The sequence below is a fragment of the Sphaerodactylus townsendi genome, linkage group LG01, assembly GCF_021028975.2.
Source record: "Sphaerodactylus townsendi isolate TG3544 linkage group LG01, MPM_Stown_v2.3, whole genome shotgun sequence".
NCBI lineage: Eukaryota > Metazoa > Chordata > Lepidosauria > Squamata > Sphaerodactylidae > Sphaerodactylus > Sphaerodactylus townsendi.
The window spans coordinates 143096521-143119959 of record NC_059425.1 but is presented as its reverse complement, the minus strand read 5'-3'; the positions used below and the strand labels follow the sequence as shown (position 1 = coordinate 143119959).

At 41.7% G+C, this 23439-nt stretch overlaps 1 protein-coding gene across 1 annotated transcript in view; it reads left to right on the top strand.

Annotated features, from left to right (window-relative positions):
* COL19A1 (collagen type XIX alpha 1 chain) overlaps nucleotides 1-23439 on the top strand; it is a 248436-nt gene that overhangs the window by 2648 nt on the left and 222349 nt on the right. The window contains exons 2-4 of the mRNA XM_048496321.1: nucleotides 5098-5224; nucleotides 17004-17075; nucleotides 22989-23066. Of these exons, the coding sequence (XP_048352278.1) occupies nucleotides 5134-5224; nucleotides 17004-17075; nucleotides 22989-23066 (241 nt within the window). The 5' untranslated portion in view covers nucleotides 5098-5133. The remainder of the gene's footprint in view (nucleotides 1-5097; nucleotides 5225-17003; nucleotides 17076-22988; nucleotides 23067-23439) is intronic.

Genomic DNA, 23439 nt, shown 5'->3' with positions numbered 1-23439 from the left:
ATTTTGGAATAGGTGAGTTTCTTTTGAAAGTTTTGAAAGAGGAAATAGATAAATGTCCGATAGGTATTACTGGTCACCACTTGGATTAATGGTGGCTGAGTACACAGCAGAGGCATAGCTAGGGGAAATGGAGCCTGGTGCAAAATCTGAGTTTTTTTTCAGTTTTTGGCCTGCAGGGGGCGCAGCATCAAAATTTCAGGGTATCTTTAGGAGACTCTCCTGATGGTACCACCCAGGTTTGGTGAAGTTTGGCTCAGAGGGTCCAAAGTTATGGACTCTCAAAGGTGCAGCCCCCATCTCCTTTTAGCTCCCATTGGAAACAATGGGGGATGGGGCACCCCCTTTGGGAGTCCATAACTTTGGACCCCCTGAATCAAACCTCACCTAATTTGGGTGGCATCATAAGGAGAGTCCTCCAAAAACTCCCTGAAATTTTGGTGCTGCTCGCCTAAAAACTGCACCCCCTGCAGGCCAAAAACGGAAAAAGACTAAAAAATACAAAAAATCAAACCTGAAAATTTTGCTTCCCCCCCCCCCCGGAGCGCCCGGTGCAACGTGCACCCCCAGTCCCCCTTGTAGCTCTGTCTCTGGTACACAGGTTGGGTCTGGGTTCCCCATTCTGTATGAAAGTCTGGTGTGAGTTGCAGGTTCTCTTTCCCCATGTGTGTAGTACCCAATTCAGAGTGCATGTGGAGAAGGGGCTTCAGTCTTCTCAATATGAAGTTGTTCTGTGGGGTAGGGGTGCTTCTTGACCCATGGGAGAAACCACATGTTCCCTGGGACACACATGAGTTTTCTCAACATGTAAAAGAACATGTGCAGTACAACACAACACAAGCCTTTATTGGCATATAAACATGTGCAGTAACACACTGAGATTGTTTCAGGTTGTTAAAATGTCATGGTGGAAAACTGAATGTTCTTCTCCATACATACCATGACCCAGATCTGAATTAGCCATGTAGTGGCTTCAGGCTCTTGCCGTGACTTGCAGCCAGACTTGCCAATAGTTGGCTATTGAAGGATTCCTCAGTTCTTGTACAGAATTACTTCCCTCGCATATGGGTTGATAACTGCACCGACAGATCCAATGCGGATTAATTGGAGGGGCTTAGAAGCTGCATATTATGACCATCAATCAGATGAGAATTTTAGTGTCTTCCGTTTTAGCATTGTACCCACGTGCTGGATAGAGGGCTGGATAGAGGACACAGATAGTGAATTAAGCACGTCCCTCTTTTCTATCCAGCTGCCTATCAAAATGTATTACCCTCCTTGTGCCAAGCAGACATCAGCAAGCAATTCTTGCAAGTCACTGCATGGTTGGCTGTGAACACAAATGCCTCCCCCACTTCCTTCTCTTTCAGTCATTTAAAGAACTTCTGCAGCCACCTGGAATAGATGGTCACATGGAGATTGCTATTGTCAGTGAGTTTGATGTGCCCATGCCATTTTGTCAATATTGGCTGAAAGATCAAGTTTCCTAGAATCATTGTAGGTGAAGCAGCTGCAGATGCTGCATGGATCTTCATTGTATGATAATGCCCCCCCAAAATTACACAATATGGGGGAACTGACCAGTTGCAGATCTGTCAGTGCATCCCTAAGTGGCAATGCCTCTTTAGTTCTCTATTTAGTTGTTATATCCATCTTAACTATATTATGTGCAAATTTTAGTTTACTGTACTAGTTTATTGCTTAGTCACAGCTACAAATGACTAAACTCCCAGGGTGGAATTATGCCAACATTTGCTCATGAGAACCGCAATAAAATCACCTTTTAAAGCAGGTGCATGTTCAGTGCAATGATCTGAAGCAGAGTTGCACCCTTCTAAGTCTGTTGACTTCCAGGACACTAAGTCCATTGACTTCAGTGGATTTACAAGGGTGTAACTCTGCTTGGGACCATGGTGTTCGAGAACAAGTATTAGTTTAATCTCATAGTATAGACTCCAATATCATGTTTATTTCCTGTTCTGAAATAAAAGAGAAATATAGAAATGGAACCAACAAAACCATTTTCAGTCACAATTTTTTAAAATGGGTTTTGCATTTTTCATCTCTCCATTACCAATATAGCAATTTGAGCTAGAATCTAAATTCAGTTTTAAAATGGCTATTTAGCACTTAGGGTTGTTAACTTCTGGCTCTCAGAATTACCATTGATCTCCAGATGGGGTTGCCAGGTCTTCAAATGTAGTTGGGGACTTCTTGCTGACAACCTCTTGCTTTCTGTAGCCACTCCATTGGCTGGCATGATAAAATTAATTCAAAAAACGCTATTGGCATGACATTACATCTGGAGAAAACCCAGAAGTGATATCATGTCACTCTAGGAGTCACCAGAAGTTCCAGGCAGACTTCAGAAACTTCCAGCAATTCCTGGAGCAATGTGATGTCCTTTCCAGGTTTTCCCCAAAAGTGACATTATGACATCACATTGATGGTCCCATACCCTATGTTCCCACCCCCAACTCCCTCTGGGTGCCCACCATTGACTGGCAACCCTACCTCCAAATGATGGAAATCACTTCCCCTGGGGAAAATGGCTGCTTTGATGAGCTTCCTTCCTTCCTTCCCTAAACCCTGATCTCCTGGACTCATCCCCAAATCTTCACGAATTTCTCAACCTGCAGCTGGCAACCCTCCTTAAACTTTCTATGTTAGATTGGCTGTATTGGCACATTCACTTAAACAGTGTGCAAAGAGGCCCAAAGATCCTTTTACAAACCCATCCAAAGGGCTGAGGCAGCCAGAATAGGCACAGCTACCATGCCTCTGCACCACCTCCAGAATCAGCACGTACCAAAAACTCCCCAGTTGTCTGCAAGCCCTCCAAAGCCCAAACAGCTATGTCAGGGCATTCCCAGCTCCAAAGGTAGGTAGAAACTGACTAAAGTTGACTCTCAACACCCACAGATGTGCTGGTGTCCTCCTGGATGCTGACATAGCTCTGGAGGCTGGGCTGTCTTTTGGGTTGGGGGCCACTGAGGTCCACAGCAGCAGTCTACCTCCCAGTTTGCCCTTGTCACTGGCATAAGGGTTATTCATGCTGGCAGGAAGGGCAAACATGTTGGCACAACCCGCACCAGCTCCAATAACCCATTTCCCCCCTTCCTCCATAGGATCGGGCTGCCCATGTGATGTTTGAAAGGGTCTTCCCAAAGTTTGAGCACAAAACTAAAACAAAGTAATGAAATTTAGGGGCACACTTTTAAATTCAATTTAATCCAATAAGTATATTTTAGCTCTGCCTGGAGTGTCCTTTTTCATTTTAATTCATCATCTTCCAAAAGTAATCCTTTGACTGTTGACATTAAAATGACAAAATTCATATGAGCACTAAATACAGATGGCATCAATGGCTTAGAAATTGTAGCTGAGTATTTTTAAATACTAAGATCATTTTCACGTTCTGGGCTTATATTGTTCTTACTGGAGAATGTTTTATTATGATGTTTTACTACTTTGCTAAAATCTGACTTCTGTATTCATTACGATTGCTTTAGAAAAAGTCCTTGATTGTGTTGAAAGGACAGAGATATTTTGTTGGATACACTGAACTTTTTATGGATTCAAAATAGGCTGCCCTACCTATTTGCATATTTTAAGGGATTAAAAGGTTGTCCTTTTTTCTCCAAATACATGATGAATTTCTCAGTTTAGCATAATGACTACAAGTCATCCCACCCATAGTGATTGCATCCTGGTTAGCTCAAAGTATCAAAGGTTAAATGTCAAAAATAAAAATGTAAATCAGCTATTATTAATAAATTATAACTGAATAGCATTCTGAACAAAATATATGACTTCACATGACCAAAAATCTATTAGTCATTAGTCTAAAACCAGAGAGAAAAATACCTTTCTTATAAGTTTAAAATTAGCTTCTAAAATTTTCCCAGTGGCTCTTACACACTGTTACGTGACATACACTGTGTATGACTAATGATTCTCTCTCAAACAACATTTTGTTGTGGATGGGGAATACATTTTAAGGAGTAGAAAAAAGAGAATAAAATATAGTCAGATGTTACTGTTAACAAAAAACAAAGTTTACAGAATTCAAACAGCTAATAAATGCCAAATTTGAAAATTTTTATAGCAATAATCTGACTGCAAAACACTTGCAATATTAATCTTTCCTAGACAGCCAAAATGAAATTTCATTAAAAAGGAAATGATCCAAAAGGTGTATTTAAAGATGAATATTCTGAAGAAAATTTGCTCAAATTTTTGTTATAACAAATGCAAGAATTGCTGCTCTTCTTGCCTTCCTATGTAACACAATTGCAAAGCTGTATGCCGCTACCCTGTTTCCCTGAAAATAAGACAGTGTCTTATATTAATTTTTGCTCCCAAAGATGCACTATGTCTTATTTTTAGGGGATGTCTTATTTTTCGCTCCGCAGCTGCATGCTCTGGTCGACGGGCATGCTTCCATCAAAAACTTTGCTACATCTTACTTTTAGGGGATGATTTATATTTAGCACTTCAGCAAAACCTCTACTACGTCTTATTTTCAGGGGATGTCTTATTTTCGGGAAAACAGTGGTAGGTACATTTGTATCCATTGCTCCAGTGCAGACAATATGCCCATTCTACCTACAGTGGGAAGCAGGAAGATAGGAGAGCTCACCCTATCCTCGCCCTCCTGAAACACCAGCCACATTTATTTACCTCCTCTAGAGGACATCCAAATGTATTATCCAATTTTGCACCCATAGGCTTTGTACATGCAGTAAAACACTAGTTTAGCAATGCCATCCCAAGCATCATTATACCCCTTCTAAACCCTTTGACTCAAGTGGACTTAAAAGAACATATCTTTGCTGAGCAGGAACCAGTAGATGCAGGACTGCAGATGTGTTTATGGTGTCTAAGTGTCCTAAGATTATTTGGCAATGAGTGGAATCTGCAAGCATACTGGATGGCTAGATGGGTATGGTGTGCTCCACCTTTACTGTTCCCCAGACTGGCCCTCTGATTTCAATTGACTTTGGTGTGACTGCCCAACTACACCTGATTGAACCTTCAGAGAAGCATCTTGCCTGACAAAAAGTGAGTCAAAAGATTGTTTATTTTACTTTATTTCAGATTCCTGGCCATTTGTTCACATGTGTCCGAGAGGAGATGAAGGCAATTGGATTTTTCATAACTTGGCTTTGGTTGGCCACCCTTTGTTTTCCTCTTTCTCATTGTATGGCAGTCACTGACAATACAGGTATGTTGTTTCAGTGTGTCACAATAATAGTGATGCCAACTCTTGAACTGATAACATAATGGTATGGAAATCATGGGGCCAGAGAAGACTTGTTCAGTCAGTGGTGCAGCTACCCACCTAGGGGTAGTCTATTACTTTTTGTGGATTAATATAACTAAAAAAGAAAATACATATTACTGTGAATCATATGGACAGACCAGTGGAAATTGCATAAAGTTTCTAATCTGGGAAGTATTTGATTAAATTTCTCTATTAAAAGATGTTTCCACTCAAGGTGCCTAACAGCAATGTTTCCATTTCCTGACCACTCAGAGGAGGCTACATTTGGAATGAACTTGCAGTCGTTTACAGTTATGTTGTGCTGCCACTGATACTTCCTCATTTTCTTAAGTTACACCTTCAGAAAGAATCTAACCCAGGCCTTGGAAACTGAGCGCAGTTGTGAGTGCAGTCCTACGTTCATGGGTTCTGCAAGCCCTGAACCACTAGTGTTAAACTGCAGTCAGAACACTTGTTTAAAATCAAGCTCAGCCAAAACAAATCAGGCAAGTGTGCTTAGGAATAGCTTTTTTCCCCTATTAGGATAGGAATACTTAGGAAGTTTTTATGTAAAGTAAAGATAAAATTTGCTTCCTATGCATATAAAGGGCAACCAGATTTGTGTGGTGGTTAAATTGTTGGGCTACAATTGGAAAAAAATGTGTGTATGTGGTAAAATTCTCATGCTGGCATAAAGCTCTCATGGTAACCTTGGGCCACTTGTGCTCTCTCTCTCTCTCTCTCTCTCTCTCTCTCTCTCTCTCTCTCTGATCTTTGGTTTGGAGGAAAAAAATGGAGAGAGGATACTACCCCCAGCTCCTTGAAGGAAGGGTGGGGTAAAATGTACTTAATAATAGTTGAAAAGGATATAATATGTACATTTTAAAAACTAACACCTAGAAGTAGTACAAAGCCTTGCCACACATCATTTACAACCTCTATGATTTTGCTACTTTTTGTTCCTCCACTTAAAAGTATGTTTATCACATCTTTCCTCTTTTTGCCCCATCTTTCTCTTGGTTGGACCTGTTCCAAGAGTTGTCATCTCCTCTTTTTGTGACTGCAGAAATCAGGGTATTGTTTTTTTTTATCAAATATTGACCAGATGCTTTCTGGGATAGGTCAATGTTTGAATTTATATCTAGAGTTCTGACAGGTGATCGAGTTTGGTGGGATTCACTGTGTGACAGAGGTGGGAGGATTTGGAACAAACCCTGTGTAATAGCTTATCTGCTATTGACTGAGTTAGCTCTAGGGTTGGAGATTCGGACAGTCCAAATCCGAATTTTTACCCGGAGGAAATCTGCCACCAGTTGAATGATTCGGACCGAGCAGGGGCCAGATCTGAGGCTGTCGAATCTAACAGATCGAATCCAGAGTTAGTTACCAACTTCGAATTGCGTTTTTATTTTTTGGTGTTTTTTTCACATTTCGGCCTGCAGGGGAGACATTTTTAAACATATCAGCACCAAATTTTCAGGGTATCATCAGGAGACTGTCCTGATGATACCCGCCAAGTTTGGTGCATTTTGGTTTAGGGGGGCCAAAGTTATGGACCCCAAAAGTGGTGTCCCTATGCATTTAACCAATGGGAACTAAGGAGATAGGGCTGCCTTTTGAGGGGTCCATAACTTTGGCCCCTAACAAACTTTGCACCAAACTTGGAGGGTATCACGGAACTTGATCTCCTACCCTAATGACCACCAAACCATCTACAAATGCACCCCTGCAGGCACCCCCTAAAATTGCACAAGATTCTTTGTTCTGCAGTGACTTGGCTGCATTTGCTGTCAATAGGGGAATTTCTGAGGGCTGTGGGTGCACATTTTTCATGAAATTGCTACAAAGCTTTCAGAACATCTTCAAGGAGTCTCTGGATGACACCATCAGGTTTGGGGAACTTTACTTCAGAGTGGGAGATGGAATGGGTCCCATAGAATTAAACCCCTGAGCAAATTCCCCAAACCTGGATAGTGTCATCAAAGACTTTCTCCTGAAAATACCTAACTTTGTGACCTATCAGAAATGTGCACCTCCACATCCCTCTACCAGAAATTCCCCATTGACAGCAATACCAGTAAGTCACTGCAAATGCTGAGCAGAAATTCCTGAGAATTACCTGCTGAGGGCATTTTGAGATGTGTTGGCACCAAATTATCAGGGGGTATCATCCGGGTGAGGCTGTCTGATGTTGCCCGCAAGTTTAGTGCAGTTTGGTTCAGGTATGGACCTCAAAGGGGTGCAACTATCGTTGTTTCCAATGGAGCTGATAGAGGGATGGGGGCTACGAGTCATAGCTTTGGCTCCCCTGAACCAGAGCTGCGCAGAACTGAGGTATCATCAGGACAGTCTCCTGATATTACCCTGAGGACTGGTGTCACTAGCTTTAAAATGCTGGTTTGCGTGTTTTCACCGCTCACTCCTCCAGCAGGCTTCATGTGCAGGGCGGTGAAACATGAAAACCCGGAATTTTTTTTTAAAGCTAGTGGCACCAAATTTCCAGGGTATCATCAGGAGACTGTCCTGGTGAAGCGCCCCTAAGGATTTGGTGCAGTTTGGTTCAGGGGGGGCAAAGTTATGGACCCTCAAAGGGAGGCCTCTATCCCCATTGTTGTTTCCAATGAGAGGCTAAGGAGATGGTGGCTACCATTTTTTGAGGGTCCCATAACTTTATTTAAACTCTGAGCACCCCAAAGAATTTGCCCAAGGTTCTTTTTTCTGCGAGAGTGACTTCTGCATTGCCTTGCTGTCAATGGTGGAATTTCTGGTGGAGGGCTGTGGGGTGCACATTTATCCAGTACAGTCACCAAAATGTTCAGGGTATCTTCAAGAGAGTCCTTGGATGACACCATCCAGGGTTGAGGAACTTTGCTTATGGTGCAGTGTGAGATCGACCCTACCAACAACATTTAAACCCTTGAAGCAATGGTCGCAGAGCCTGGATGGTGTCATGAAGAGACTCTCTGAAGACACCCTGAAAGTTTTGTGGGTTTATTGCACTCCACAGCCCTCCCACAAGCTCTATTAGCTACAATGGAGCCAACCAACTCACTACAGAGCACAGAATCTGGGAAATTTCTTTTAGTGACTGTGAGGAATGCGGATTTAGAGCTACTGTCACCAAAATTTCAGGGGTATCATAAATGTACTGGTATCCCTAAATTACTCCCCAAGTTTGGTGAAGTTTGGTTCAGGGTCCAACGTTATGGACCTTCAAAGTGTAGCCCCCATCTCCTGTTAGCTTCCATTGGAAACAATGGGGGGATGGGGCACCCTTTTGAGGTCAATGCTGCCCCCCTGAACAAACTGCATAAACAGGAAAATCATCGAGACAGTGTCAGATATATCCTGAAATTTTGGTGCCGTCTTTTAAAATTGCGTCCTACAGGCAAAAACGTGTAAAACACCCAAAATTCAAAAAAAATAATAAAACGGACCCGAATTTTTCGGATTTACCCGAATTTTCGGGTATATCCGAATTGGCTATGATTCGGATTCAGGCATACAAATCATTTTATGCCCCAAAATACCCAAATCCGAATTTTACCGAATTTTTTTAGTATTGACCAACCCTAGTTAGCTCAGAGTGAGGTAGGTGATATTTGTTGTCACATCCAAATATTTTTAAAAATTACTAATGAAGAATGTTTAAATTATTTTTTCATAACTTCTTTATTTTCAAAGAGCTCAAAGCAGCTCACACCCCACCCCCTCAAACAAAGAAACCCCTTCAGGACTTCAATCTAACACAGGGTTTCCATACAAACATAGAATACCTATAAAAATTATGGACAGCAGTTGTGCTGTAATGCAGTAAGACTTCTGAGTAAGCAGACATTGCATTAGAGTTTTTTCTCTAAACTCATAAAGCAGCAAAAGCTTTCCAAGTTTGCTGATCTCAGCTCCTTACATAAAGAGAAGGAAACTGCCTAATGAATCTATAGTATCCTTCCCTTGTCCTCTGAAGGTGTGAAGTTACAGAGTTCTGGAGGAAAAAATATCCTTACTTTAGAGGTGGAGCTGAACCTGGCTGTAATCCTAAGGGCACTTAGCTAGGAGTAAGCCTAACAGAACTTACATCTATGGGGGCCTGCTTAAAATTGTTCCCTGTGTCCTTTGCAGAAGGTTCTCTATCAAAGAACCCAGACAGTTGGTAAAATACATGCATACCGTACTTAGAGGTCAAAAATTATGAATGTGGACAATCCCTGGTGATCATGAAAAAAATTATAAACCAATACTGACATTCCGTAATTTCTGTCATCCACACTAATGTATGCCTTAAAATTTAATATGTTGTATATCCACACTGCAGAGGATGCAACTTTGAAAAGTAAGGAAAATATTTTCCATTCCAGCATAAAAGTCAAAGTTTTTTATGCCAGGAGATACACCTGAGGTTGGTGTATTAAAAAGGAATGCTGTATCACTGCTCCTCTTATTTTTTAAAAAAAGTTGTTTGCCCCACTATTTAGTGAATATCACTCCAACATGGATTACCCTTTTGGCTCTACCTATTCTCATTAAAATGGCCCTTATGATCTGCTTGCTCTTCTTTCTCTTTCACTGCAATCCTGAGGTGACTTATACCCTTCTGAGTCCACTGAAGTAATCAGTGGGCTTAGATGGTGTAACTCTGTGTAGATATCTCCTGTTTCTCTCCAGTGCCGCCAGCTCATTGTCTATGGCAGATAATTTTGTATTTCTAAGCTCGCTTCCCTGTGGGTCTAAAGATGTTTTGGATTGAGACCCTTACAAGTCATTTGCAACGCTCTAAATGCCTTGAAATGACTCTACGAGTACTCGGAACACCACAAAAACTGTTCAATTAACCTTGATTTTTAAAAGTGGCACATATTTGAAATATGGAGGCAATTATGCGTATGAAAGAAAGAGGAAGATCACATGTGTGGGATGTTGTGAAAAAAGGAGTAAGGTTTGCTTTCTGCTCAGTACCCTGACTGAGCCTGGGGAATGGCTTCATTTAATTAGCCAATATTGTATTAATTAAGGAAATGGCAAGGCTGAAAGACGATGTTGCAGAGTGGCAGATTACACCGGTTCTGCTTGCAGCAGCCTGCCTAAGCGCACGCTAACAGCAGTGCTCCCTTCCAGTTTTTGCTTCTGCAGAACTTCTGGTATAACAGCCATTTACTGGAGGGAAGTGATTACGTCTAAAAATAAAATACAACAAATCTAAAAGAGAGGATTGGGTTACAGTGCTGAAGCTCACGGGGTTGTCAACAGCCATGTGTTGAAGCCTAAATAGACTAAAGATAACTTGTTTCTCATAATTGTTTTATTCCCTGACTTTTCAGGGATTAGGTTTGTTTAGGAACATAAAGTTTTCACAGCATTGGCAGGACTTCTTTTTGACGGAGCCAGAAATAATTAAAAGTGATAATTTATACAATTTAGTTGAATGTTAAGATTGCTTTAAAGCTGATAGCAGTTATTGTTGTGTGCCCAAATTCCTATTATGGGTATCACTCTATATTGGCTGTATATAGTTTTTATTCTCTAAGAGAAAAGCCTGAAAAGATTCTGGAAGATCCATGAATGAAACTCCAGCATTTTGTTTTTGTTTAAATGGGAGTTGTGCAGGGGGTGGGGGTGGGGGGCAAATCTGGAAGGTGGATACAAGAAAGAGGACTTTTAAAAATTTTTCCGTGTGCTGTTTCTCCAATTTCAGATGGCATCCCCAGGAGTTGCACTTTGTTCCACTAACCCAAATTCACAGCCTATAGCTGTTATTTAATATTAAACAATGTACTGGAGGACTTGTTCATGGGATTTCCAGAAACTTGGCTGTTTCGATCCCAAGGCTGCAGTCTTATGCCTACTTATTTAACAGTTGACCCTTCTAAATTCACTGAGACACTTCTGACTAAATATACCCCAGGTCAGCTGCATGTTCCACTAGACCCGTGGAACAAAGTTGCAATGACTAATTAAAGTTCTATTGTCAATGGAATTCGATCATGACTAATTTTAGATGATTCAGGGCCATGAACAGTGTTGACTAATTCTTTTCAATCAAAATAACTTTCAGAGTTGCTGCCTCCACCAGAAAAGGTCCTGGATCATTGTTATCAAAGATATGAGTTTTATGTCAGAATTTTAGAAAGATTCAGTTTTCATGCAGACACCATGTGCTAATTCCTAGTCTTCTGTTTGATGGTCAGGACCAGTCTAAGATCTCAGTTCTGGCACAACCACTGTATCTCCTTGTTTACAATGTTTTTTTTAAGTTTAATGACAGAGAGTAGAGAGAAAGAAATTAGGGGAGGGGAGTGTAAAGAAGACAAAAAGTTACTTGGGGATGTTTCCAAACATTCATCTAAATTTCTCCTAGGATTTTGGCACTCTAAATTACTTGGGGTGCAAAGTGGAACCAAAAAATTAGGAAATCAGTACTTTCTTCTCTACAGAGAATGATGGGTACACTGTGGCCTTTCGTTCCTTCAGTTCAGTAGCATCTCCCACCCTCCATGTACACATTCACATCCATAAATCAGTGCAAAAACACAACATTGATACAGCTGAACATACAGTTGTATAAAGTTTTGTTTTATTGGTGATGTACAGTAAAATATGCATATTAGTAAAACATTTCACAAAAAATAATTTTGATGGAATCACCTATTTTGCTTTGTTTTACCCTTGAACATGTCAATGTTCATAAAAGTGAAGGAGGAAATATGTAAATCATTTCAAGAAATTGATTTGCATCCCCATTAATTTTAGAAACCAGACATAAAGAGAAGTTTAGTATATCACAATGAGAAGTTCTAGAACAGAAGAAAACAGAATATTTATTTTTAAAAGATTTTATCCCTCTTATCTCCTAAACAAGGGATCCAAAGTGGCTGGCCATGGATTAAAAGCCATTATTACAATAACAAAATATTAAAACAATAAGCAGTCAAAATCAGAAAATGAGAAGACCAACCAGATTCAAAACAATTTAGATGTCCTAAAAGGCCCTCTTAAAGTGTTCAGCTATGCACCTTTTCATAAAACAATAAAGAAATGGACTTACCTGACTGTTCAGAACACTGTTTCATAACATCAGAGCTGCTGCAATGAAAGTTCATGATCAGGCAATAACAGATCTTAGTAAAATGCAACCAAAGACCAACAGAAAGTCCTGCTTGGATGAGTGGAGCTAATATGCAGATTCATATGGGAAGTAAAAATCCATTAAGTGCATGGATCCCGAGTACTTAATGAGCTTTCAAGATAAGCTCCAGGGCCTTGAATTGAACTGAGAAACAAATTGGCAGCCATTGTAAAGACTGGTGTAACGTGTAAAATGGCTCTAGTAAGTAATCAAATAGGAGAAATCCATTCATTCTCAGTTATGCAGAAGAGAGAATCTCAGCCAAAAGACAGCATAAAAATTCTCCCTTCTTCCTAACTGTCCAAAATACAAGAATCCCTATCCTCCATTTCATATAGTCAAGATATTAAACATTAAAAAGGGATCTCATATTTCAGATGCAAGTCCCAAATCTGAAAATGCTGCAGTTTACTACTCTAATCTACAAATTAGAGTGGGATGTAACCTATCATTCTGTGCACAGAATGCCTCATTTTGCTGCATTCCTCTCTGCCTTCATACCAGTAGTTGTATCAAACCCCTGAAAGATGATTCCTGGGGCTGTGAGACTGTGGGAAGCAACAACCATGGGGACTAAGGAACTGGAGTGAGGTTTACAAAGACCTCTGCTGAGGAAAGAGGTCCGTTTCCTTCCCTTACTTCAGCTCACTGAGTTTCATGGTTGTTCATTCATACAAATCCTGCACCCCCAGGAATTATCATTATAGGGGTTCAGTAAGAGTTAAAGGAAAGAAACATGGGAAACTCTGTGTACCGTCCTCATACAAACAGTGGGAAACTGTTCAGTATCTGGAATGGAAATGGCAGCTTTCTGAGATTCAATAATATCATGTGTCAAGATACTGTCATCAGCATGGCATAAGAGGTCACAGGATGTCACCACAATAATATATTGTGTCTCCTCCTGGTACTGGGGCTGTATCTCCCAGTCTTGCCCCCATGGGCTCTGCCAGTTCCCTTGGGTTCCAAAGGGCCTCAGAAGTGAGGAAGGAGGACTCACATGCTGCCTCTCCCTCCTGACACGCCCCCTCCCAGCTCCAAGAACTGGGCATCAGCATCTTCCTCCTCAGCAATCCTCCCACCCTTTCTTTTATCAGTCTAACTCCACCCCTTGGCCCTTCCAACCAGGACCCTGGAGTTGGGAGCCAGCCCACCCTTCCTTGGCCTGATTTCCCCATCCCCCATCATTTCTGCCATATCCCTGCCTCCTCCTACCTAGACATTCCCCCATTCCTGTCCCCTTTCTGCTGAGGCCTGGCTATGGGCATTCTGCTGTCTCTCCTCACTGTCCTCTCCTTTCCTTTTCCCAGCTGGCTCCCTTGTCATATCCCTCCAACACCTGCACTTGCCCTCTTGCTGCCATATGCCAGCTTAGCTGGCTGGGTTCTGGGTTAGCCTCCTGCTGGATCTTCATGCTCCCCCTGCTCTTGTTGCTGCTGCCCACCACTCCATCATCCTACGTGCTGCTGCTACCCTCCTGGTGCCAGGGAGCCTGCTGGCCAAGGTGGGGGCTGGCATGGGTTTATGCTTCATGGGCACAATTTTGTAGTAATTTCCATATAGTATATAGATTCAATTGAATTCCTGAAACAGTGCAATGAATACTGATTTCAGTGGCACTGTTCATGAATAAATGTGGCCATTTACATTGGGCATTACTCACTTGTATACTTAGACACCGTCTACAGAAATTGAATTGTTCACATTGTGCATCATTTAAAAGTTAATGTTCCCAAGACTTTCAGCTTATGACACTCTATTTATGGCTCTGGGTCAGACAACATTTATAAATGCACAATATAGCCTGTGATCTTGTAGTTTCAAACATTTTGCTTGTTACACTACATTTAATTAGTAAGAATGCGAAAAAATTAACATGCACTGTATCTTTGCCAATGCTTTCTGAAACAACTATTAACACACAAGGGCCTTTTGAAGAGATCAAAGATAGAGATGGGGTGTTGATGCCTTTTAAAGCCAAGATACATTGGAAGGATAGTGCCATCTGTACTTTTCTTGCCAGTAATGGTGTTAAGGTCATGCTCTCTTCCCTGGCCTTAAAAGCTACATAGGAATAAGTGGGATTTTCCTTGTCCTTTTGTTTTAATGATCTGGAATTTCTCTCTGTGCTGTGCTGTACACCTCTTTAATTCCAATGTAACTGGGAAAATTCCTGAAACTAATTTGGGAATTGTATCATGCACAATTTGTCATAGCCTTCAATTCCCCTTTATATTGCCACTGCTGCCCATACAGGCCTTTCTAAAATGCTTCAGAAAAGCAACAGTGATGTGACCATTCGTATGACTGCATCAGTGGTGTAATGGTTAAGAGCAGGTACATTCTAATCTGGAGGAACCGGGTTTGATTCCCTGCTGTGCCACCTGAGCTGTGGAGACTTATCTGGGGAATTCAGATTAGCCTATGCACTCCCACACACACTAGCTGGGTGACCTTGGGCTAGTCACAGCTTTTCGGAGCTCTCTCAGTCCTGCCCACCTCACAGGGTGTTGGTTGTGAGGGAGGAAGGGCAAGGAGATTGTCAGCCCCTTTGAGTCTCCTACAGGAGAGAAAGGGGGGATATATATCCAAACTCCTCCTCCTCCTCCTCCTCCTCCTCTTCTTTGCTGTAGCTGTTCTTGTTGCATTCGGCGTTTTGCCGACTGCGGATATCTGGATATTACCTGGAAGCCCAGAGAGTATCAATGAGGAAGCTGGCACCTGCAGACAAGCCCTTCTCTGGGTGCCTCCCATCCCTGCCACCCCCCTGCCACCTCTGTGCAGGCCGAGCCCCACCCCCCGCTTCCCCCCCTCTGTGCAGACCATCAGGGCCTGGAGAGGGTCTGGGGAGGCCTGAATGGAGATTGGGGGGCAGAGCTTCGGGGTCCAGGCCGTTTGCCATCGATCCCTGCCACCGGCCTCCATGTAGGCCAAGCCCCACCCCCAGCCTCTTTGCAGGCTCACAAGGCCCAGGGAAGGCTGTATGGAAAGCAGCGGTGGGGCTCGGCGGCATGCAGCTCGGTCGCACACCTTTTGGACCTATGCGATCAAAAGGTGTGTGCCCGGGGACATGGGTGACCCCATGTCCCTATAGGCCGTAAGCCTTTGATACTAACCTTCATGTGTACTGATGGTTGTGTATATTTCTATCGAGTCACAGCCAACATATGATGACCCCATAGGGTTTTTAAGGCAAGAGATAAACAGAAATGGTTTGTCATTGCCTGACCCTGGATTTCCTTAATGGTCTCCCATCTAAATAATCATCATTTATTATGAGCAAAAGATCAGTCAATATCAGTTTAACAGCACAATTTACATACAAGTGTAAAATTAGTGCACAGAAATTAAAATTAATGCACTTATGGTATTGTAATTAGTTATACATAAAAGTTATTAAAATATTTGGATTTTTGTTTGTGGACAAGGTCTCAGCACAAAATTTGGCCACTTTAGAGGTGGACTTTGTTGGAGTGGTCTGCAAGGACAAGATTTTCAAGATCTTCCTGGGATCTTAGATACTGTAAGGGTGAGGTACATAGAACAGATGTCCTTATAAGATGAACACTTAATTCCACCTGTTCCACTCTTTTGACAGTGTTCAATTGCTAGGAACACAAACATTGAGAATAGGGGAAACACAAGTACCTCCCTTACAGTAGCACCAAGGGACCATCCAGATACTAACCAGGGTCAACGGTCACACTGCATTTTTGTATGGTGTTGAATCACTGTATGCAAGTGCATTATAAAGTGTGAACTGTGCAGTTTGTGTTTGTGTTTTTTGTTTTAGACATTCAGATCCAGGTTAGGCCCAAACCAGACTTTCAAATAATGTTCCATGTTGTACAAAGATGTTGGGAAACTATTTTTGTGTATCAATCCAGTTGTGTATTAATCAGGGCTACTGAGAAGATGGAGGAGTTCATGTATACTGATATACTAGAAGTAATGCCTGTTGTACAAACAAATACAACAGGTGCTAGAAAACTATAGGTGGGTTAGTGGTGCCCACTAAGGGGACTAGCCCCTCCTGCCTTTCATTCCCCCTTGGCCCTGGGTCATCAGCTCTGTCCTCATCCTCTTCCCAGATGCTTACATCAGCACACAAAGGTTAATGCAGCTATTGAGGAAGGTGACCCATCCTGCCTCTCCTCCCCCCTCAGCCCCATGTCACCAGCTCCCTCCTCCTTCTCCTGTTCCCAGATGCCTGCTCCTCTTCCCAGGCACCTGTATCACCACATAACAGTTAATGATGCAGTTGCTACCACCAACAGCAGTCACGACCCTCCCACAGGGAGTGGCAGAAGCCTGCGCCTGCTCCTCCTCAGGCAGCTGCAGATGGTACAATGACAGTAACTATTCAGCAGTGAGGGAGAAGGGCAAGTGTGCAAGAGAGTGAGTAACTACCACATTCCGCTGTTTTGTTTGAACTGTTTTTTATTTGCTCTGCCCCCAAGCCAGGTATGCATGGCAAGTAGCTGGAAGTGGGTCATGTGTGGCGATTGCCTGGAAGTGGGTTGTTGCCACCATGGCTAGCCTTTTATATAATAGGATAATAATGGTATATTGACATCATGATGTACTAGTCACCTGAGGCTGAATACTTTATTACAGTGAGGCTGAGGCAAACACTTGCCTATCCTAAGATGCTGCTAAGCCCATCAACCATGCCAGTGTTGGAGCAAGGTAAGTCCCTGGTCTTATATTTTCAGGTTCATCTTATTCCTCTATATCCTTACTTGGGCTGAGCAGTCAGAACTAGGGTTCTCAACCTTTAGATGGGGCCTGGTGATCTGGAATTACAACTAATCCCCAGAATACAGAGATCAGTTCCCCTGGAGAATATGGCTGCTTTGGAGGGTGGGCTGTCTGGCATCATGCCCAACTGAGGTCTCTCCTTTCCCAAATTCTACCCCCCCCCCCCGTTCCACCCCCAAATCTCCAGGAGTTTCCTAACCTGGTGATGGCAGCTGTGCTTAAAACATAGTTAATAGTAACCAGCAAATATCTGTTAACATGTTAATATTTACCAATGATGTACTAAAGTAGTGAAAATGTGATTTTTCCCTCCCTGCACCCTTTACCTGTATGGTGCTCTATATTAATCTGTAGTGGTCATATTTGTGTAAGAGAGAATTCCTTTCTGGATTAAACAACACATACAAACAATACCGTAGTTTAAGGATGTGACTATAATTTTTGGGGTTTGCTAGACCTTGTTGGAGACTTACCGTAGTTAAAACATGTAAAAAGTCTATGATTAGTAGTTAGAACGACTCCTTTCATAATTAAAAGTGATTTAAGTACATTTAAACACTGTTCAGGCAATCCATTTTCGTCATTATTGTATTGCTTGAACATCAGATGCATGGCCTTTTCTAAATGCAACTTTGCTAATGTAGATATTCAACTTCATATTATATGAAAAACAACGTATGGCCGCATCCAAAGTGGGGGTGAATCCACCTGTGGGAGTGGTGCACAGCCTTTTCAGCCGATTTGCCCTTCCCAAGGCACTTACCCTGGTGGAGTGGTGAAACCACCGGCATGCAGCCACCGCCATCCTCCCCAGTGGTGGGATGCAACACAGGACACTGCAGCAGTGTCACTACCACCACCAGTGCAACAGGGGTGATCTGGGGGCGTGGCCTCCTGGTCGTTCTCCCCCTTACTCCAGTGGTGGTTAGTTTAGACTTAAGCCACAAAAAGGCAGTGTAAGTCAATAGAGTCCCATAAAGGCTTCTCAGTGGCAGTGAAGCCTTTTCTCTTTGTAAGCCATCTGCCTCCCCCCACAGCCGCCAGGAAGCCTGTTGGGTGCAGTGGGGCAGCACAGTCACTTGGATGGGCTGCTTATCTTTTAAAATAAATATGTCAGTAAAATCAGTCCTGGTGATGCCAGCGCCTGTCATTCAGCATATAAGCACACTATTTTGCCACTAGTTTTGTGCCAGAAGAAGGAAGGGTAAACAGATTGATCTTTTACTGATTTATTTACTAAAGGTTACAGCTTTGTGAACTACAGCCCATTTCATCAGATGTAAAGAAGTGTATCATATTGGTAGAAGTATATGTATCTGTAAATATAAAATCACAAAATTAGATACATGGCAATTGAGAGCAATACTAAGAGGCACAAACTGTGTAGCTTACAAAGCAGGAATTATCAGGGGCTGATGCAAAGAAAACGGGAGTTTCCAGAATCTTTCACAGATCAAAGAGGAGAACATTTTTGTCAGGATCAACTAGTCTGGAAATAGGGCGAAAAGCTGCCGCTATGATTTGTTTTTTTAAAAAATACAATTATGAAGAGTTTGTACCTAGACAAGTTTTACAAATATAGATGCTTAAATTAATATATACTCACAAATGATATGAAACAAAATGAAGAGTGAGAATTTTTATTCTGCCTCACTGCTACAGTTCAACTATAATGAATGTGATTGGCAGTAGGTTCAGGATAGCCAAGAAGAAGTACTACATTACAGGCTGCATAAATTAATGTATTGAATAAACTTCTATAAGTGGTGACATCCACTGGTTAAGAAAACTCTATAGGGGGAACTCAGGTTAACATACCTCCTTTCCATGGATGACACAACCAACTTTTCATGCAATTTTCCATCACAATTAAGCATTTTTACCTTCTGGGGGTTCAATTTTATGGGCCCCCAAAAGGCTTATTTTGTTTTCCCGCTCCTACACATGAAGTCTGCTGACTGAGTTCTCTCAGAACTCTCTCAACCTGCCCCTCCCACAGCCCCCAGAAGGAAAGTTCACCAAGACTGGATGCTATTGTCAGGAGGGCCTCCTGGAGCCACCTTGAAAGTCTGGTGCCTCTAGCTTCAAAAATGTGCAGCCTGCACAGAAATTCCCCACTAGGTACAAAGAAGCCACTGCAGAGCACAAAATCTGCCAGGCTCTTCAGCAAGTTCTATGGTGGAAAAAAATTAATTAACTTTTCCCACCATAGATTTAAATGGGGCTTGTTGTTATGTCCAGCTGGCTCTGTGCTGGAGATTTGGGAAGGACTTGGGAGGGGGGTGTTGTCCTGGGTAGGGGCATCTAAATTCCTGCAGGGCTGCTGGTGTGAGTCTCCTGAAAGGAACCAGCCAACTTTGCTAAAGTTTTCTTGGGAGGGGCAAATGCTGTGGGCACCCAGTTGAAGGTGAACCTGGTGCCCTCAGAATAAGTGCCCAGCCATCCAAACTTCTAAATCCTAGCCTTCTTGCCACCCCTTTCTAAATCCTAGCCTTCTTGCCATTCTCTGTGTGCTTGTGTTTTACCATTGTGTGTAAGTTTATTATTTTATTTTCTTAATAAAAATGGTTAAACTTTACTATCTGGACTCCTGGGATTTTCTGACAGAGAACAACCTCCGTAAACTCAGGTGACAAAGACTCCAGTTACACCCTGTTTCGCAATGCAAGGTCTGTACTTGCTAATTTCCCTACCATTTCAGGCAACACCTCCTCAACAGCCCTCCTCAACAGCCCAGTAAATATTGCCCAAGAAACACCTTTTCTGGTAATTGTGCTGCTAGAAGCCAAAATGACTACACTGAAGTAGCTATACTTTAGTCACTGGAAAAGACAATAATATTAAGAAATATTGAAGACAGTAGAAAAAGAGTAAGAACCACAATAAGATGGATTGACTCAGCAAAGGAAGCATGGCCCTCAGTTTTTTTAGCCTGAGCAAAGCTGTTAGCAAAAGGATATTTTGGAGGTTATTGATTCATAAATCAGAAGAGACTTGATGGCAGATAACAGGCCCTCTGTTCTTGTTCTCTCCTTCTCCTTTCAATGTGTAAAATTAGGCTCTTTGGAGAAAGTCAAGCCTATCAGATGAAGGGGGAGGTCTGCTGGTGGCCTTTGGCAAAGCCAAGCTCCAAGTTTTAAAGTGGCTGGGGGTGGCAAGAGAAGAGTGCATCTTCTTCCTCTATATTCCACTAAATTCCAGGCTGTTCGAAGGCCTGCAGCACCTCAGCTGAGCACAAGACAGGATGTGGAAAAGCGGGGTGCATCAAGCATTCTAAATCATTAATGTCCATCGGTCTCCCACTCCCTTCACCCTACCTCCTATCAGCAGCCTAATTGGGGGAACCCAGGCTGCAGAATGACCCATTTCTGCTGGGCAATTGAACCTTCCCCATCTCCTGCTGCAGCCCCCCCCCCCATCTGCTGCCTGGGGCACATGCCCCTCTTGTTCCCCACTAGATCCAGTCCTGGCACTGTGTTGAGCTTGAGATAATTTTTCCACTAGGCAGTATTAGAAAAATCTTAAAATAATGGAAGCAGAGGTAGCTGCATTAATGATGAAACACAGAATGGCCTTGTAAACTGGCAGCCTGGTTAAGTACTGTAGTTCATCTATAGCAATGCAGCAACCACAAATTCTTTGCCTTCTGTATTTTGCATGAAGAATACTTCCTATTATTTTGTGGTCGCAGCAAAGAAATAGAGGCTTCTTTTTATTCTCTCTACCTCATAATCAATACCCTTGATACAAATCTGCACATACCTTATGTTTATTTCTAAGTGTGAGCTGCTCCACAGTCTAGGGGAAGGGATGTGCCCATATACTTAGCCATTTTGTTTAATTTTGGTTTAAGTATTTGCATTCAGGTGGAAAATGCATTCTCTAACCAGCCCATTAACAACTGTATTGAAATTATGATTTGTAGATATAAAATTTTCAAGTGTGTATTCATGTCAAACTTGGCTGATGGTACAGTTGCACTGAAAAGTGAGTCTCTAGTGCATATTTGAAACAGTAGATAGTAAACTCAGAACACTTTCATGATTTCAAATATTTAATTTCCTGTGCAACCTTTTCTTGTCCATTAGTATATTCCTAGACTAATACAATGCAAAAAGTCTTCTCCCTTTACCACTTATGAAAATTTGGAAAGCCCCTCTTAACTTGTTTTGGAAATCTTTTTAGGAACTTCACATATTGAATTCAGTACAGATTCCGTCTGCAGTAGATAAGTAGGCCCATGCTTGACTCAAATAGTTTACATGTGATCTTTCCTTTAGACAGTATTTTGGTACTGAAAATTCTTGGCTGTATGTAATTCACCCAGCAAAGATTGATCCATGAACAGTACTGATATGAAATCCTCTACTAAATTAAGATATTCTCTCTCTTAAAAATCTGTTCAATTGCTACTCTGAATCACTTATTTCAGTGTAAGTTGTTCACTTATAAGAAAGCAGTGTGATGAACTTATACTGGTGCTGTGATTTGATTATGCCCAAGTTGTCCGGGAGGTCACATATGTTCCAGCAACTGAAAGTGATACAAGTGACTCAGTAATGCTTAGGGGGAAAAAGGGTGCTATCATCTGGCCACAGTGAAAAGTACCTGTCTCTAAGAAAACAGATTGGGATTGATAAATAATAAATATTTGGGTAGGTCCTCAGGATCTGTGACTCTACTCTGCCCTTATAAATGGGTTCCAAATAAATATTGGGGTACACATGACTCATGTTGTGTTTTTGTTTTTTTGGCTGAAGCAAAAGACTCTGCTAATGGGAAAGAATGGAGACATTTTTGAAAATTCCCCTCCCATTGCACACCTCCACAGTGGAGGTGGGAATGCAATTTGTCTCCCACAGTGTTCCTAGGGGCCCATCAATGCATAGGGGCACAACTGGGGCACAGCAGGCTGTGAAAAGGTAGGGCTGGTGGAGTTTTGCTTGTGTGAATACCACTCTACACTCATTGGGATCCACCCTATCGGTATTACTTATTAACGTATCTGAAGTTTAACAATTTGGTAAATGGCTTGGAAAACAAAATCTGAGATAATTTTGGATCCATTAAATCCTTTGGTATAGCATGCTTTATTAGTTTAATCATTCGAGTTTGTTCTTCCAAACATTAGAACACATAGTTTATTCAAGGGGGGAAAGGCAATAAGGCAAATAACTTGTATTTAAAATAATCCGTGTTGTAGTGCAGCTTGTCCAGCAGAAGTCTTAAGAAAAAAAAATATGATTTCATTATTTAACATTGTTCCCAAACTCTGAGAGCATGAACTCAGCATTGTGAGTAAATTACTGTCTTCATAGTAAATAACATTTGGCTCTTGATCTGGTACTCCAATTATATGCTTTCATTCTTGCTTTGTTGTAAAATTAACAGTTATTGCAAATTCTGATCTTAAGAGTTTGTATGCATTTTAAAAATATAAAAAAGTGTATGATACCACACAAAATTACATTTCAGTTGGAACTCATTGACTTCAATTGATTTTGAAGGGTGCACTACCGGTATGAACCTTTTAATATGGAAGCAGCATTCACTTATAGAATCTTTACCAGCAGTCTGAAATAGAATAATCCAGGAACAAATTTACCATCTCTTTTCCTGGTTCTATACAACAGACCTTACTTCCTTGATGTAAAACAGATATATCAATTCTCCTTGAAGGTTTATGTGGATGACTGGCATAATATTTGCATATTCAAAAGTTTTTTTAATTAGTAATAGTGCATATGACTTTTTTTAAAGCTCTTCAAATAATGGTAAGGTTGGTCTTAGTATAGGGAATAGCAATCTGTTCCTCCTGACCAAAGGAAATTCTTTTTGTAGATAATACGTGGTGTCCGCTGTTGAACACAGAAGGATATCAGATTAGCCGCCTCGACAAGGAAAATGTTGATATTTCAGGTGAGCTTTCCTCAATGTAAAAAAGAGCATATTCAAAATACGTTTAAGTTGTTAAATTTTAAAAATGAAATGTATCTCTATATTTTTAGAAATTAATTAAGAATAGATTGTGAGGGCCAAAGTGGATGTGACAGCAACCTTGAGGATGCCCCTGTCATTTTAAATTCATTTTTAAAAATGCAGCAAGAGCATCTCTCCCCTGCCTCCCCCCCCCCTCCCCGCCATGCCTTTGCAGGTACCAAAACTATCATGGGAAGCAATCATTTTGACCCTTGATAAGGCACAGTTCGGAGGAACAAGAGAACCTCATCTTGCAAGATCAGTGCCACGCTGCATTTTAAAATTATTTATAGTGGTCAAAGCAGCCTTTGGT